We start from the raw sequence: 12,639 nt of genomic DNA on the forward strand, positions 1-12,639 counted from the left end.
CATGCTCATCCTCTCAATTTATTTTTCTTGTTTTATTGCTAAAGTTAACATTTCTGGCATAGTATTAAATGATAAAAAAAAAAGTCAGTGGACATTTTTGCTTTACCTCTGATCTTATTTGTAAAGGACTGTGGCATTTCTCCATTACCTGTAATGTTGGTTCTTTGTTTTACATAGATGTTATTTACCATCTTAAGGAAGAGTACATTTATTCCTATGATTTTTTATTTTTATTTTTTAACAGAAACTGGCTTTGGATTTTGTCGAAAGCTTTCTCAGAACCTATTGGCATAATTTTGTAATTTTTATTATTTATATGATCTATTATAAACTATAAATATTAGTTTTTCTAATATTGAACCTACCCTATAGTCATGGTATAAATCTAACCTGGTAAAGTATGTAATCTTTTTAATATACTATTGTAGCCTCTTTGATATTTTATTTAATATTTTGTATAATATTCATTAATGATATCCGTCTATAGTTTTCTCTCTTTGCTTTGTCTCTGCTTGGTTTAAGTAATAATACCATATTTGTGTAATAGAAGGAGTTTGGCAGTAAACCTATTTTCCTATTTTTTTTTACAAACAGTTTGTATAATAGAGGAATTTACTATTTTATGAATGTTTGTTAGAATTCATTTGTAATCCATCTGGTACTGGGACTTTTTTTCTTTAGGAATTAATGTATGGCTTGTCCAATTTATTTTTTCTGATATTGTATTAAGTTCTCTATTACCTTCTTTTAATAAGAGTATTTAAAATTTTTAATAAATTTTTTCTATTCAATGTTTGTTGACTCATAATTGGGCAAAAATTTGATAACTTCCTTTATTTTATCTTAATTTGTTGTACATTGTTTTTCATTTTTGACACTGGTAATTTGTTTTTTTCTCTATTTTTAATGGAACTAGCTAATTTTGTAAATTATATTATTATTATAGCTCCTAATTTCATTTATCAATTAAATGATTTTTCTTCTTTCCATTTTGTTAAATTCTTTGATTTTCATAATTTCTGTTTTGTTATTTAGTTGTTTACTTTTTAGTTATCAAGCTAATCTTTTTCTTTCCTCAATTTTTAGACAGATATAAATTTACTAGTGAGTACTGCTTTAGTTACATACCAAACCTTTTGATGGCTGTCATTCTCTTTGATGAAATTACCTGTTGTTTCTATGATTCATTCTTTGATCCACCAATTCTTAGGAATTATTTAATTTTTTTCTTCAACCTCCTCACCCCCACCCCTTTTTCTGAGTAGTGGTTAGTAATGATGTGTTTAAGATCAGTTTTTTTTAACTAAACAAGCAAGTGGAGTTCACATTGAAAAATTACAAAATGGATTTTTGCCTTACCCCCCCCCATAGTGGAAAGGTCATGGATATGCAATCAGAGGACCTGCATTTTAATCTTTGTTTGTTTTTTTAAAAATTACCATCACTGCCATACAACCTTGGACAAAGACTTTTTCACTCTCTGAGCATGAGACTTTCTGTAAAATGAGTCTGTTGGACTAAAGAAATGATCTCTGGAATCTCTTGTGGGTCTAAACACTATTATTCCTCATAAGAAAGTTCCTCTACTGGGATGTTTTCCAGCCTTAACCCAAAGAGACTGTGATCAGCTTTGACATTTGCCATTCTCCAGGTCATGGTGTGTTGAAGACATGGGGGAACTGGTAATAATAAGTAACATTTATAAAGCGCTTTAAGGTTTGCATTTCATCCTCATAACAACCCTGCAAAGTAGACGCTATTATTATCCCCATTATACAGGGGAGGAAACTGAGGCAGGTGGAAGTTAAGTGACTTGCCCAGGGTCACTCAACTAGGAGTTAGGTGCACTAACGTAAGCCAGTGTTTACTAGAAGTACCTGGAAGAAGAGGTGGTGAGAGAAGTGCTAACGGAGAGACCCCAATAGGCGAGAAAGGAAATTACCGGGGCGAGGTGGATACAGCACCTGCCTGGAGTCAAATCTGGCCTCGGATAATTACTAACTGTGTGACCCTAGGTAAGTCGCTTAACCCTGTTTGCCTCAGTTTCCTCGTCTGTACAATGAACTGGAGAAGGAAATGGCAAACCGCTCCACTATCTTTGCCAAGAAAACCCCTAATGGGGTCATGAGGAGTCGAACACGACTGCACAAAAACAAAAATCGGAGGCGGGGCTCGGCCAGGACTAGACGTCTCTAGGAGGAGCCCTTCCCGCGGCTTCCGGGCCGGCTAGGGACGTGTTCACTGCTAACCCTCCGCGAGGGGCACAGGAATCCCAGAAGCCGGGATCCCGGGACAGTGCTCAGTGAACCTGAGCTTGAGAACGCTCAGACAGCTCAGCCAATACTTCGGGCAAGGGGAGGAGCCGACAGGATGCAGGGGGCGTGGCTTACAGGCTGGGACGAACCCGCCGCTTCGGTAGGCGGGGCTTGGGTGGAGGGGACGAACCAGATAGCCGTAGAAGGCGGGATTGAGAAGAAGAGGACGAACCGTTAGGCGACAGGAGGCGGGGCTTATAGGGAGAGAACCAATTGGCAGGCTTCTGCGCTGAGAATGACAAGCCTTGGGAGGCGGGGATTGGGGGAGGGACGGAAGAGGGAGGTTCTTCCGGTCTTGTGGACCCACCTCTTCCGGTTAAAGCGGGGTTGAGGAGGTGGTGGGTGGGAATTCCACACGTGAGCTGCGGGGAAGCTAGACTGAGGAGTGGGGGTTGTTGCCGGTGGCCGTGCGGTTCCTGGACTGCTCTAGCCATGTCTGCGTTTGCGACTTGGCAGTACTGCGGGGAGCCGGGCGAAGGGCAGAAGGCTGCGCTGGGTAAGGCCGGTGCCCCTCCCAAATCCAGGGGCCAGGGGAGGCAGGGAGAGTAGGAGCAGCTTTCCTATCTCCTGGATTTAGGGGCTGTGGGAAAAGTGCGTGCTCCCAGCTGGAGCATCTGCCCGGCTCTGTGCCAGCACCTGCCAGTGAAGCGCTTGTAATCCCAAGGCAGGATTGGTCTTCCTGACTCGAGTCCCGCACTCTGTGCCCTGTACCACCTGGTTGTCTGGGGAGAGAATGATGGATGTGAGAAGCTTTGAAAATATATGGTAGTAATAGATTGTGAGAGCCTTGAGTGCCTAGATGAGTTTGAACTGTGTTCTGTAGAAGTTAGGCAGCCATTAAAGGATTCTTAGTCTGTTGAAATCTTTATCTTCAAGATCTAGCTCAGGTGCTGTCATCTCGGTGACACCATCCCTCGTTTCCTCAGCTAAAAGTGATGGTCCTCGATTCCTTTTCTTTCCTCTTTTTCACTACCTGTATACACCTAACCGAATTCTAACCTGTATTAAAAGATTTTTGTGTACACATTTTAGCCCTGTTACTAGATTGTGTGTTTCTGGACTGCTGTTTTTATTCTTCCTATCTCCCCCACAACTTCTCCAATATCTTACACATTATATAAATAGTTATAAATAGTTAATAGTTAAATATAAATAAGCTATTGCTGAGTTGATTGATTGTGGCTCTAAGATTTGTGCCAGGATCTGCTGTTGCATCTCAGAGACTAGATGATGAAGGTTGGAGTAAATGAATTTGGCTGTATTGGGCTCCTGGTGACCAGAGATGCTTTCACCTCCCGCAGAGTAGGCATTGTGACCTTCAGTGACCCCTTCCTTGAGCTCAACTGCATGGCTGATATGTTCTTAAGTAATTCCACCCATGGCAAATTTAAGAGAACTGTCAAGGCCAAGAATGGAAAGCTGGTGATCCATAGAAAAGCCATTATTGCTGTCTCCCAAGAGAGTGATCCCACCAATATTAAATGGGAAGTAGTTGGAGCTGAGTATTTGTAGAGCCTACTTCTGCCTTTACCACAGACAAAAAGGCCAGGGCTTACTTGAAGGGTGGAGCTAAGTGGAGTATCATCTCTGCCTGTTTTGCTGATGCCCCTTTGTGACAGGAGTGAATCATAAGAAATGTGATAATTCCATGAAGATCATCAGTAATACTTCTTGTACCCCCAACTGCTTGGTCCCCCAGCCAAGGTCATTTGTGACAACTTTGGCATTGTGGAAGGACTGGTGACCACATTCCATGCCATTACTGCTACCTGGAAGACAGTAGATGCCCCTTCTGTCTGGCAAGTTGTGGCATGATGGGCCTGGCACTGCTCAAAATATTACCCTTACTACCACTGGTGTTGTTAAGACTGTAGGCAAAATATTGGGTGAGATCCCAGTGGATCTGTTGTGAATCTGACTAGCTGTCTGGAGAAACCTGCCAAACATGATGAGATTAAGAAAATGGTGAAGCAACTGTCAGAGGGACCCTTGAAAGATATCTTGGGCTACCTAGAGGACCAGATTGTAACCTGTGACTTTAACAGCAGCACCCACTTTTCCTGTGTTTTATGCAGGAATTGATTACATCTCATGATCTACATGGCCTCCAAGATATAAAGTAGAAAGCAAGGCTCTTTATCCCCAGCCAGAAGAAAAGTTTCATCACTGGGGAGTCCACATCCCAAACCTGTATCCCTCTACTGTGAATCTCATGCCGCATAAGTAGTTCTTGCCCCAAGGCACTCCTCTAACAGGGGGAGAAGCTCTGAGTCCTATGTTGTAGACCATGAAGAAAGTCACCATATTGGAACAGCTATAGAACATTAGCCCTGGAGTCAGGAGGACCTGAGTTCAAATCTGGCCTTGGGTACTTACTTACCCTGTATGACCCTGGGCAATTCACTTAACCTGCTTGTCCCCTTCCCCCCCCAAAAAAAAATCACCATATTCTATGCAAAAAAATAAGTAAATAGATTGACCTCTGAACTGTAAGGAAGGATAAGCAGGTAATAATGTGAAGGACGGATTAAAGAGGGAGAATTCAAAATGGCCCCTCTCCTTTCTCTTTTCCATCAATCTTTACCATTTTTTCCACTTCAGTTGGCATCAAAATTTCTTTCCTGTGGCACATTTCAGTGCATTCAGCCTTCGATGGCTAGCTGATACACTCCTGTTTATGTGTTGATAGGGTTTTTTTTTCTTTTTTCAATAACTAGTCCCTTATCTGTCTTCCCTCTCCACTTTCCATTCTCACTGGATATGCCATCTAAGTAAAATATACAATAACAACAGCTATAGCTCATTTATATAGTACTTTATATAGCACTATATAGTATATAGTACATTTATATGTGGACTGGTTAGGGAGGCTATTCTTAGGTGTCCATGTGTTATTTGACTACAGAGAATGATGCCACCTTCAGTTTTCCCCTCTTGTCTTTTAACTTTGGGGTTAAGTGACTTGCCCAGGGTCACATAGCTAGTGAGTATCATATGTCTGAGGCCTCATTTGAACTCAGGTCCTCCTGACTCCAGGGGCAGTGCTGTATCCCCTGCGCCACCTAGCTGCCCCCTTCTGGCTTGTTTTTCTTGTTTTCCAGTTGTACTTTATCAGAGTACAATTTTATCATCAAACTTTGTTTACTTTTTGTCATCAAATTTCCCTTAGTCTCTCCCTCAGGACCTAGTTAGATATTTTAAAACTACTGTGACTATCCCCTAATTTTTAATCTCCCATTATCCTCTCATTCTTTCTTGCCAAAACTAGTTTTGTCTGTTGTTATCTCTCATATGTAAAGGAAGGCTGGATCTGATAGGATTTGCTTTCTGTGACATTCATAGATTCTGTAGTACAGAATTGGGGATTCCCTTAAGTGCTTCTATGTTTTTAATACTATGAACACACAGTTCTTTTTCATTAATGTAATTTTTTAAAAAATCCACTTTATATTTAGTGCCATTTCATTTATTGCTTTCTGTGTATTTATTACAGTTCAGTTTTCAAATGGGAAACTGCAGAATTCTGAAAATGTGAATTTTTCCTTATATAAGAGCAAAGACACCGCTAACCCCAGGAAGAAGTTCAGAAGGATACTGGTAAGTTACTTTGTAGTTCATCAGTTTCTGAAGGACCAGGTAAGATTGTCTTTTTTTACAAGGTGGTGTGTGCTTGGAGGCAGGACACTGACTCAAAATGATAACAGTTTTGCTTTGTGGGGGTCTGGGGGTAACTGATTAAAATACCTATAGGCTGTTAAAATCCAGTCGGTTAGCATTTTGTGCTCGGCTCTGCTAGGTGCTAGGGGTACAAAGATGAAAATGAAGTAGTCCCCAAATTTAAAAGGCACTTATTTTCAATCAGAGGAGACATCATGTGCACATATAAATACATACATAGTCATTTGGGGAGTGGAGGAGGGTGCACCAACATCTGGAGGCAGGTGGTGAAGATCAAGAAAGACCTCTTGGGAGGTGGCTTCTGAGTTGATCGATAAAGAAAACTAGCAATGGTCGTTCTTACATTGAACTGAAATCTGCCTGTGGCCATTTGTTCTGGTCCTGTCCTGGGGTCAGGGAGAGTGAATCTCAGCCCCTTTCCACGTGAAAGCCCTTCAGATTCTTTTTTTTTTTAAATAAATTTTTATTTATTTTCAGTTTTCAATGTTTACTTCCACAAGATTTTGAGTTCCAAATTTTCACCCCATCTCACCCTTCCCCCCACCCCAAGATGGCATGCATTCTGAATATCCCTTCCCCTAGTCTGCCCTCTCTTCTGTCTCTTTCCCCTTCCCCTTCTATTTTCCTGTAGGGCAGGAGAGACTTCTGTACCCCAGTTCCTGTATTTCTTATTTCCCAGTAGCATGTGAAAACATTTTTTTTAAACATATGTTTTTAAAACTTTAGGTTTCAGATCTTCTCCCTTCCTCCCTCCCCACCCACCCTCACTGAAAAGGCAAGCAACTCAATATAGGTTGTACATGTGCAGTCATGCAAAACACTTCCATAGTGGACATGTTGTGAAAAACTAACAGGCCTTCAGATTCTTGAAGACAGTTCTTATTTCCTCTGTTCAGTTCCTTTGGTTGATTTTTATAACATTGTTCTTTGTTCACTGTCACTGCACTCCTTCTTCTAGATGTACTTTAGTTTGTCAGTGTCCCTCCTACAGTGTTTGCCCAGAACTGAATAAAGTTTAATTCCAAACGTACTCTAATCAGTACAGACCTTAGTGGGATTATTAACTTCGTTTAATCCAGTCTAAGATCCTTTTATTGTAATTATGTTATATGTTATTGACATAATTGAGGTTGTAGTCAGCTAATACCTTTAAGTCATTCATAAAAATTGCTATTTATCCACATCTCTGCAACCTTTTACTAGAGGATTTTTAAAAAAGATTAAGTACAGGGCTTTACATTAATCCCCAAATATTTTAAAAATAAATATTTTGTTGATGCTTTTTATATGTTTCACTTTCCAATGATTTATCTCCCCATAGTCTTACCTCTAACAATGCAGTTAAGCAAAGCAAATCAACAAATTGTACACATACAGTGGGAAAAGTGTAGCATTTTATTTTATTTTTTCAGTTGATATTATCAATTTATTAAAGAAAGGTGAACTTCTTTTGAAATAAGGGTGAGACTATCACAGCTCCATGTACTGTGTAGTCATGCAAACAAACTAAAGATGATGCCTTCCACATCTGCTCTCTTGCAGGGGCAGAAGTCCTGGCACCAGAGTCAAGTCCCTCTCTTCTTACGGCCAGATCTTCTGTTTTGCTTGGAAGCATTCCCCAACCTCACTTGAGTAACCACACTGAACATTTCCTAGACCAAAAAGTGTAGCATTTTAAAAGCTCTCAGTTCAAATTCCAGCCCTGCCACTTATTACCTGTGTGATTCTGGGCAAGTCAACCTCTCTGGGCCTCAGTTTTCTTGTCTATGGAATGATAGGGTTGGACAAAGTTAGGTCCCTTCCAGTTCTCAGTCTTTGATTACAAATGTCTAGTTCTGCATCCAGATCTGTAGCCCATCATCTCTGTGCCACAAGGAAGAAGGTATGTCCCCTAATGCTGCCTGGACACTGTATGGATCAGAGTTCTGATGTCTTTCATTGTTGTTTTCCTTTACATTATTGTAGTCACTATGTAAATTGTTCTCTTGGCTTTGCATCATTTTATTTAGGTTATAGGATCATAGATTTATAGCTGTAAGGAAATCTTAACAGCCCTTATGTCTAACCCCCCTTATCGTTTACAAATAAGGAAATTGAGGCATAAAGAAGGTAGGTAAGTGATTTCTCCAGAGTCACAGAGATAGTAAGTGTCTGAGGTGGGATTAGAACCCACCTTTCTTAACTGAGTCCCTTGTCCTAGCCACTGCTCCATGTTGTTTTCCCAAGTTTCTCTGACCTTTTCACAATCATCATTTCTTACAGCACACTGTTATTCCATTACATTCATATACTACACTCTGTTCAGTCATTCCCAGTACATACACATCCACTCTGTTTCTGTTTTTAACATGAAAAATTGCTGCAAATAGCAAACATACAGAAGTGTAGGAAGACTGGTATCAATTTGTGTGATGCAGAGTGAAGTGATCAGATAAGTAGGATAATAATATACACAGTGACTATAGTGCAGAAAGAAAGACCGAAAAAGGTGAAACCAAATTCTGTACAGTTATAATGACCAAGATTGGCGTTGGAGTGGAGTTGGGAAAATGTACTTCCCTCTCTTTTTCTTAACGGTCGGTGACGATAAGTGGGGAACATTGCATGTAGTGTCAGACTCAGTTGATGTGCATTATTTCAGTGAACTGCTTTCCTCCCCCCTTTTTTCCACTTTGTTGAAAGGAATGGCTTGCTTGATGGATAGTAGAGGTCAGATAGATAAATTCAGAAATGAAGGTGATGTAAAAGCAAAAACTATAAATAAAATTTTTTAGATGTTACTATCCAATTTGGAACTATGCCCAAAGGGCTATAAAACTGTGCGTTCCCTTTGATCCAGCAATACTACTCACTATACCAAAGAGATCAGAACAAAGGGAAAAGGACCTATTTGTATAAAAATATTTGTAGGAGCTCTTTTTGTGATGGCTAAGAATCGGAAATTGAGGGGATGCCCATTAATTGGGAAATGGCTGAACAAGTTCTGATATATGATTGTAATGGAATATTATTGTGCTATAAGAAATGACAAGCAGAATGATTTGAAAAGAACTTGGGAAGACTTACATGAAGTGAGCACAACCAGAAAAACATTGTACTCAGTAACGGCAATATTGTATGATAAGCAACTGTGAATTACTTAGCTGTTCTCAGTAATACAGTAATCCAAGACAATCCCAAAGGACTCATAATGAGAAATTCTATCTCCTTCAGAGAAAGAACTTATGGCATCTGAATACAGACTGTAGCTTGCTTGCTTCCTTCCTTCTTTCCTTCTTAGCTTTCTTCTACAAAATGACTAATGTGGAAATATGTCTTACATGATCGCTCGTGGATAGCCTATATCAGATTACTTACCATCTCAGGGAGCGGTTAATGGAAGGAAGGAAGGAAGGATAGAATTTGGAACACAAGACTTAAAAAAATGTTAAAAATTGTTTGTATATGTGATAGGGAAAAATAAAATATTGTTTTTTTAAATGTTGCTACTAGAATTTTTGTATACACAAAGTTTTATAAAGCTTTCCCTCTCTGACATCCATTGGCTATATGTGCCCAAAAATGACATTCCTGAGTCAAAGGGTGTATACAGTTAGTGATTTTTTTAGCATAGTTCCAAATCGTTTTCCAAAATGGTTTGACCAGTTCACTCTTTCACTAACATTGGATTAATGTTCTTCTCTTACCACAGCCCTTCAACCATTTATTGTTTTGTTCTGTTGTCATCTTTTCCAGTGTGATGCAGAACCTTAGTTATTTTATTTTAGTATTTCTCTTATTAGTGATTTTAAGCATTTATTTAACCAGCTGACAGACTCATTCATAGTTGTTGAAGAGCTCTTTTGAAAGCTGCCTGTTGGGGGCAGCTAGGTGGCACAGTGGGATAGAACACCAGCCCTGAAGTCAGGAGGACCTGAGTTCAAATCCAGCCTCAGACCAAACTCTTGACACTTACTAGCTGTGTGACCTTGGGCAAGTCACTTAACCCCAATTGCCCCTCCCCCCCAAAAATGGCTGTTCAAATTCTTTAGCCACTTAATCTATTTCTCTCTTTTATTTATTTGCTTGTTTGTTTGTTTATTTGTTTATTTATTTAATCATTTATGTTGGCAAAGCTTGTATCAGTCTGTTTTTCTAAAAAATGCATGGTAGCTGACTCCTTGGCCCTGTGGCCACAGCCTAATTAAGGCACGTAATTCAGTAACTTTCTGTGAATTTACAAATTGTAGGCAAATAATCTGGATTATTCAGTTTCAGTGTATGTATGGTTTGGTTTTTGCTTTGTTTTGCATTTCAAATTTTTTCAAATTTCAAATTTTTCTATTTTTTTTAATACATAACATACATTTTCAAATTTCTTGGGTACTTTATTAAGCCTTCACTTTGTTTTTATTTAGTGCACATAGATTTTAAATATATGATGTTAATATAGTCAGCTTTTAGTTATCTTCTCTGATAGAGGGGAGCAGAGACATATATAATCCATATAGACAGACATAAATATAGATGTATAGCTAGCATTGAGCAGTATCTTTTGTATTTGAAGAAGGATATCTGGTCTGGGAAATAACAAAAGTTCAAACAAAATCCATGAAGAGACGATAAGCCCACTGTTCTGCTAGCCCTTCTTTCTCCTCTCTCCTCCACACATACACTGTCATTCCTTGCTGGGGACAGACAGCCTCACCTCCCAGATGACAGGAGCTGACTTGCCTTCTCTCGCTAGCATGAACTGAACAGGCCTGTACCTAAGCTCCTTAGCCCTAATTAGCACAAATCAACCAAGAGTGAAGGCTTAAAATATATGTGCCCAAAGAAAGTGTTTACTTCTAGGCCTCAGTTATTAAAAGTAAGAATTATCTCTGACATACATATTAGCACAAGTTGTTAAAGCTTCCTATCCTAATGACTTTACTGATACTTAAAAAACCAGATCCTGTCTCGATGCTCTCCACCTTTGGACTTGGAGCAGCTTGAGGCCAACATTTTCTGACATGGCCAGTGTAGGAATTTGTTTTGTTACAGGGGGTTGATTTTTCCTGTTCTTCAGTTTGGGGAATGGGGCAGTTGGGGAGTGTGGGGCTAAGTGATGGGATTGCCATTTTACAATCATGTTCAGTACTGAGGTTTATTAACAAAATCTTTTATTTAGTGTTCAGAATAAAAAAAGGAAATTTTTTTAAAAAGAGAAAAGATTGTATGTTGATAACATACAGTACTGAAAATGATCAGGAGCCAATGGTTTTTTTAAAAAAAATTCCGTGCCTTGAAAAAAAGTAGTATTGTCAGTGGTATTCAGTTATATCTGACTCTTTGTGACCCTATTTGGGGTTTTTTTGGCAAAGATTCTGGAGTGGTTTGCCATTTCCTTCTCCAGCTCATTTTATAGATGAGGAAACTGAGGCAAACAGGGTGAAGTGACTTGACCAGGGTCACACAACTAGCAAGTGTCTGAGGTGAGAATTGAACTTAAGTCTTGCTGATTCCAGGTGTGGTGCTCTATCCACTGAGCCACCTACCTGCCCTAAAAAAAAAAGGAAAAGTTTTTATCCCACATTTGATCTGCAAATATTGAATTCTAGGTGTGACCTTAGAGAGAATTGACTTGATTTTCCTGAAGGCTTTTCTTTATACTAGAAAACATGTTGTATCCTTAGGGTAGACTAACAAATCTTGATTGAAGAAGAATTAAATTCTCAACTTGGCCTAAATTTCATCACTATCTTGGGTGAAAAACAAAGGTAAAAGGTTTTTTGGACACCATAGTAGTGCAGCACCTAAACACACCACCAGGGATCAGTGTAGTCTCAATAAGGACTGTGGTTCCTTGAATGGGAATGAACAGTTCATTTTTTTAAATATCTGCTCATAATTGAACTCATCCATTAAGTCAAATGCCATTCTTTATTGCCAGATTTAAATTTTTATGATACTGTCAGCTGTGGTTTGTGGATCACTTTTACTGAAGTTTAAAATATATTTTATAATCTAATAAATATTAGATGCTAAAATGTTACTGTGGATTACTCGGCAGACACAAGGCCATCATTCAGATCAGAGACTGATAATAAGTGCCATGAGTGCCATTATTGTCCTGAAAATTGATATTGACTTATAGTTTATTTTTAAATGAAATAGTAGTTCAACTATCTTAAAGTCCAGGGACCTTGAAGGCCCCAATCTCCAGGCTTTAAAACGTCCCACTCTTGTCTAACAGTATCTAATCCTGTCTCTGGCATGTTGGATAAGCTTAGGAAAGAAGATAGAACAATGGCAGACACTTTTTAGACATTTGTAATGAAATAATTCCTCTGTTTTCCTCATTTTTTAGGCTGCTGAAACAGACAGACTTTCCTATGTAGGAAACAACTTTGGTACTGGAGCCCTGAAATGCAACAGTTTATGCAGGTGTGAAAGGATGGTGGGCCTTGTTGTTGTCGTTTGTGGAAGCGGGGGGGAAAGTGACTTTACTTGCTTTCTGTGGCACCAAGAGCTGGTTGCTTGGTGCAGTGGGAAGAATTTCACTCATTCGTATCTTGTGATAACTCTAACGGAACTAGCCTCAAGTTTTACTTGGCACTGTGAAGAAAGGTTTAAAAAAAAACCAGGGTAAACAAAATTGGAGGGACGATTTTAATTTGATTTA

General features: G+C 39.2%; 1 protein-coding gene across 2 annotated transcripts in view; it reads left to right on the top strand.

Annotated features, from left to right (window-relative positions):
- Positions 1-2,625: 2,625 nt before the first annotated feature.
- The window catches only part of POLR1E (RNA polymerase I subunit E), a 31,491-nt gene continuing 21,477 nt past the window's right edge, over positions 2,626-12,639 (top strand). The window contains exons 1-3 of one of the 2 annotated variants that reach the window (XM_021004616.2): positions 2,626-2,811; positions 5,809-5,912; positions 12,325-12,401. In XM_021004616.2, coding sequence (XP_020860275.1) covers positions 2,748-2,811; positions 5,809-5,912; positions 12,325-12,401 — 245 coding nt within the window. In that variant the 5' untranslated portion in view covers positions 2,626-2,747. Of the gene's footprint in view, positions 2,812-5,808; positions 5,913-7,772; positions 7,876-12,324; positions 12,402-12,639 lie in introns of those variants that run through there. The other variant, XM_078153040.1, reaches the window with a different exon arrangement.

Source organism: Phascolarctos cinereus, unplaced genomic scaffold, assembly GCF_003287225.1.
Source record: "Phascolarctos cinereus isolate Bilbo 61053 unplaced genomic scaffold, phaCin_HiC Scaffold_4;HRSCAF=312, whole genome shotgun sequence".
Lineage (NCBI taxonomy): Eukaryota > Metazoa > Chordata > Mammalia > Diprotodontia > Phascolarctidae > Phascolarctos > Phascolarctos cinereus.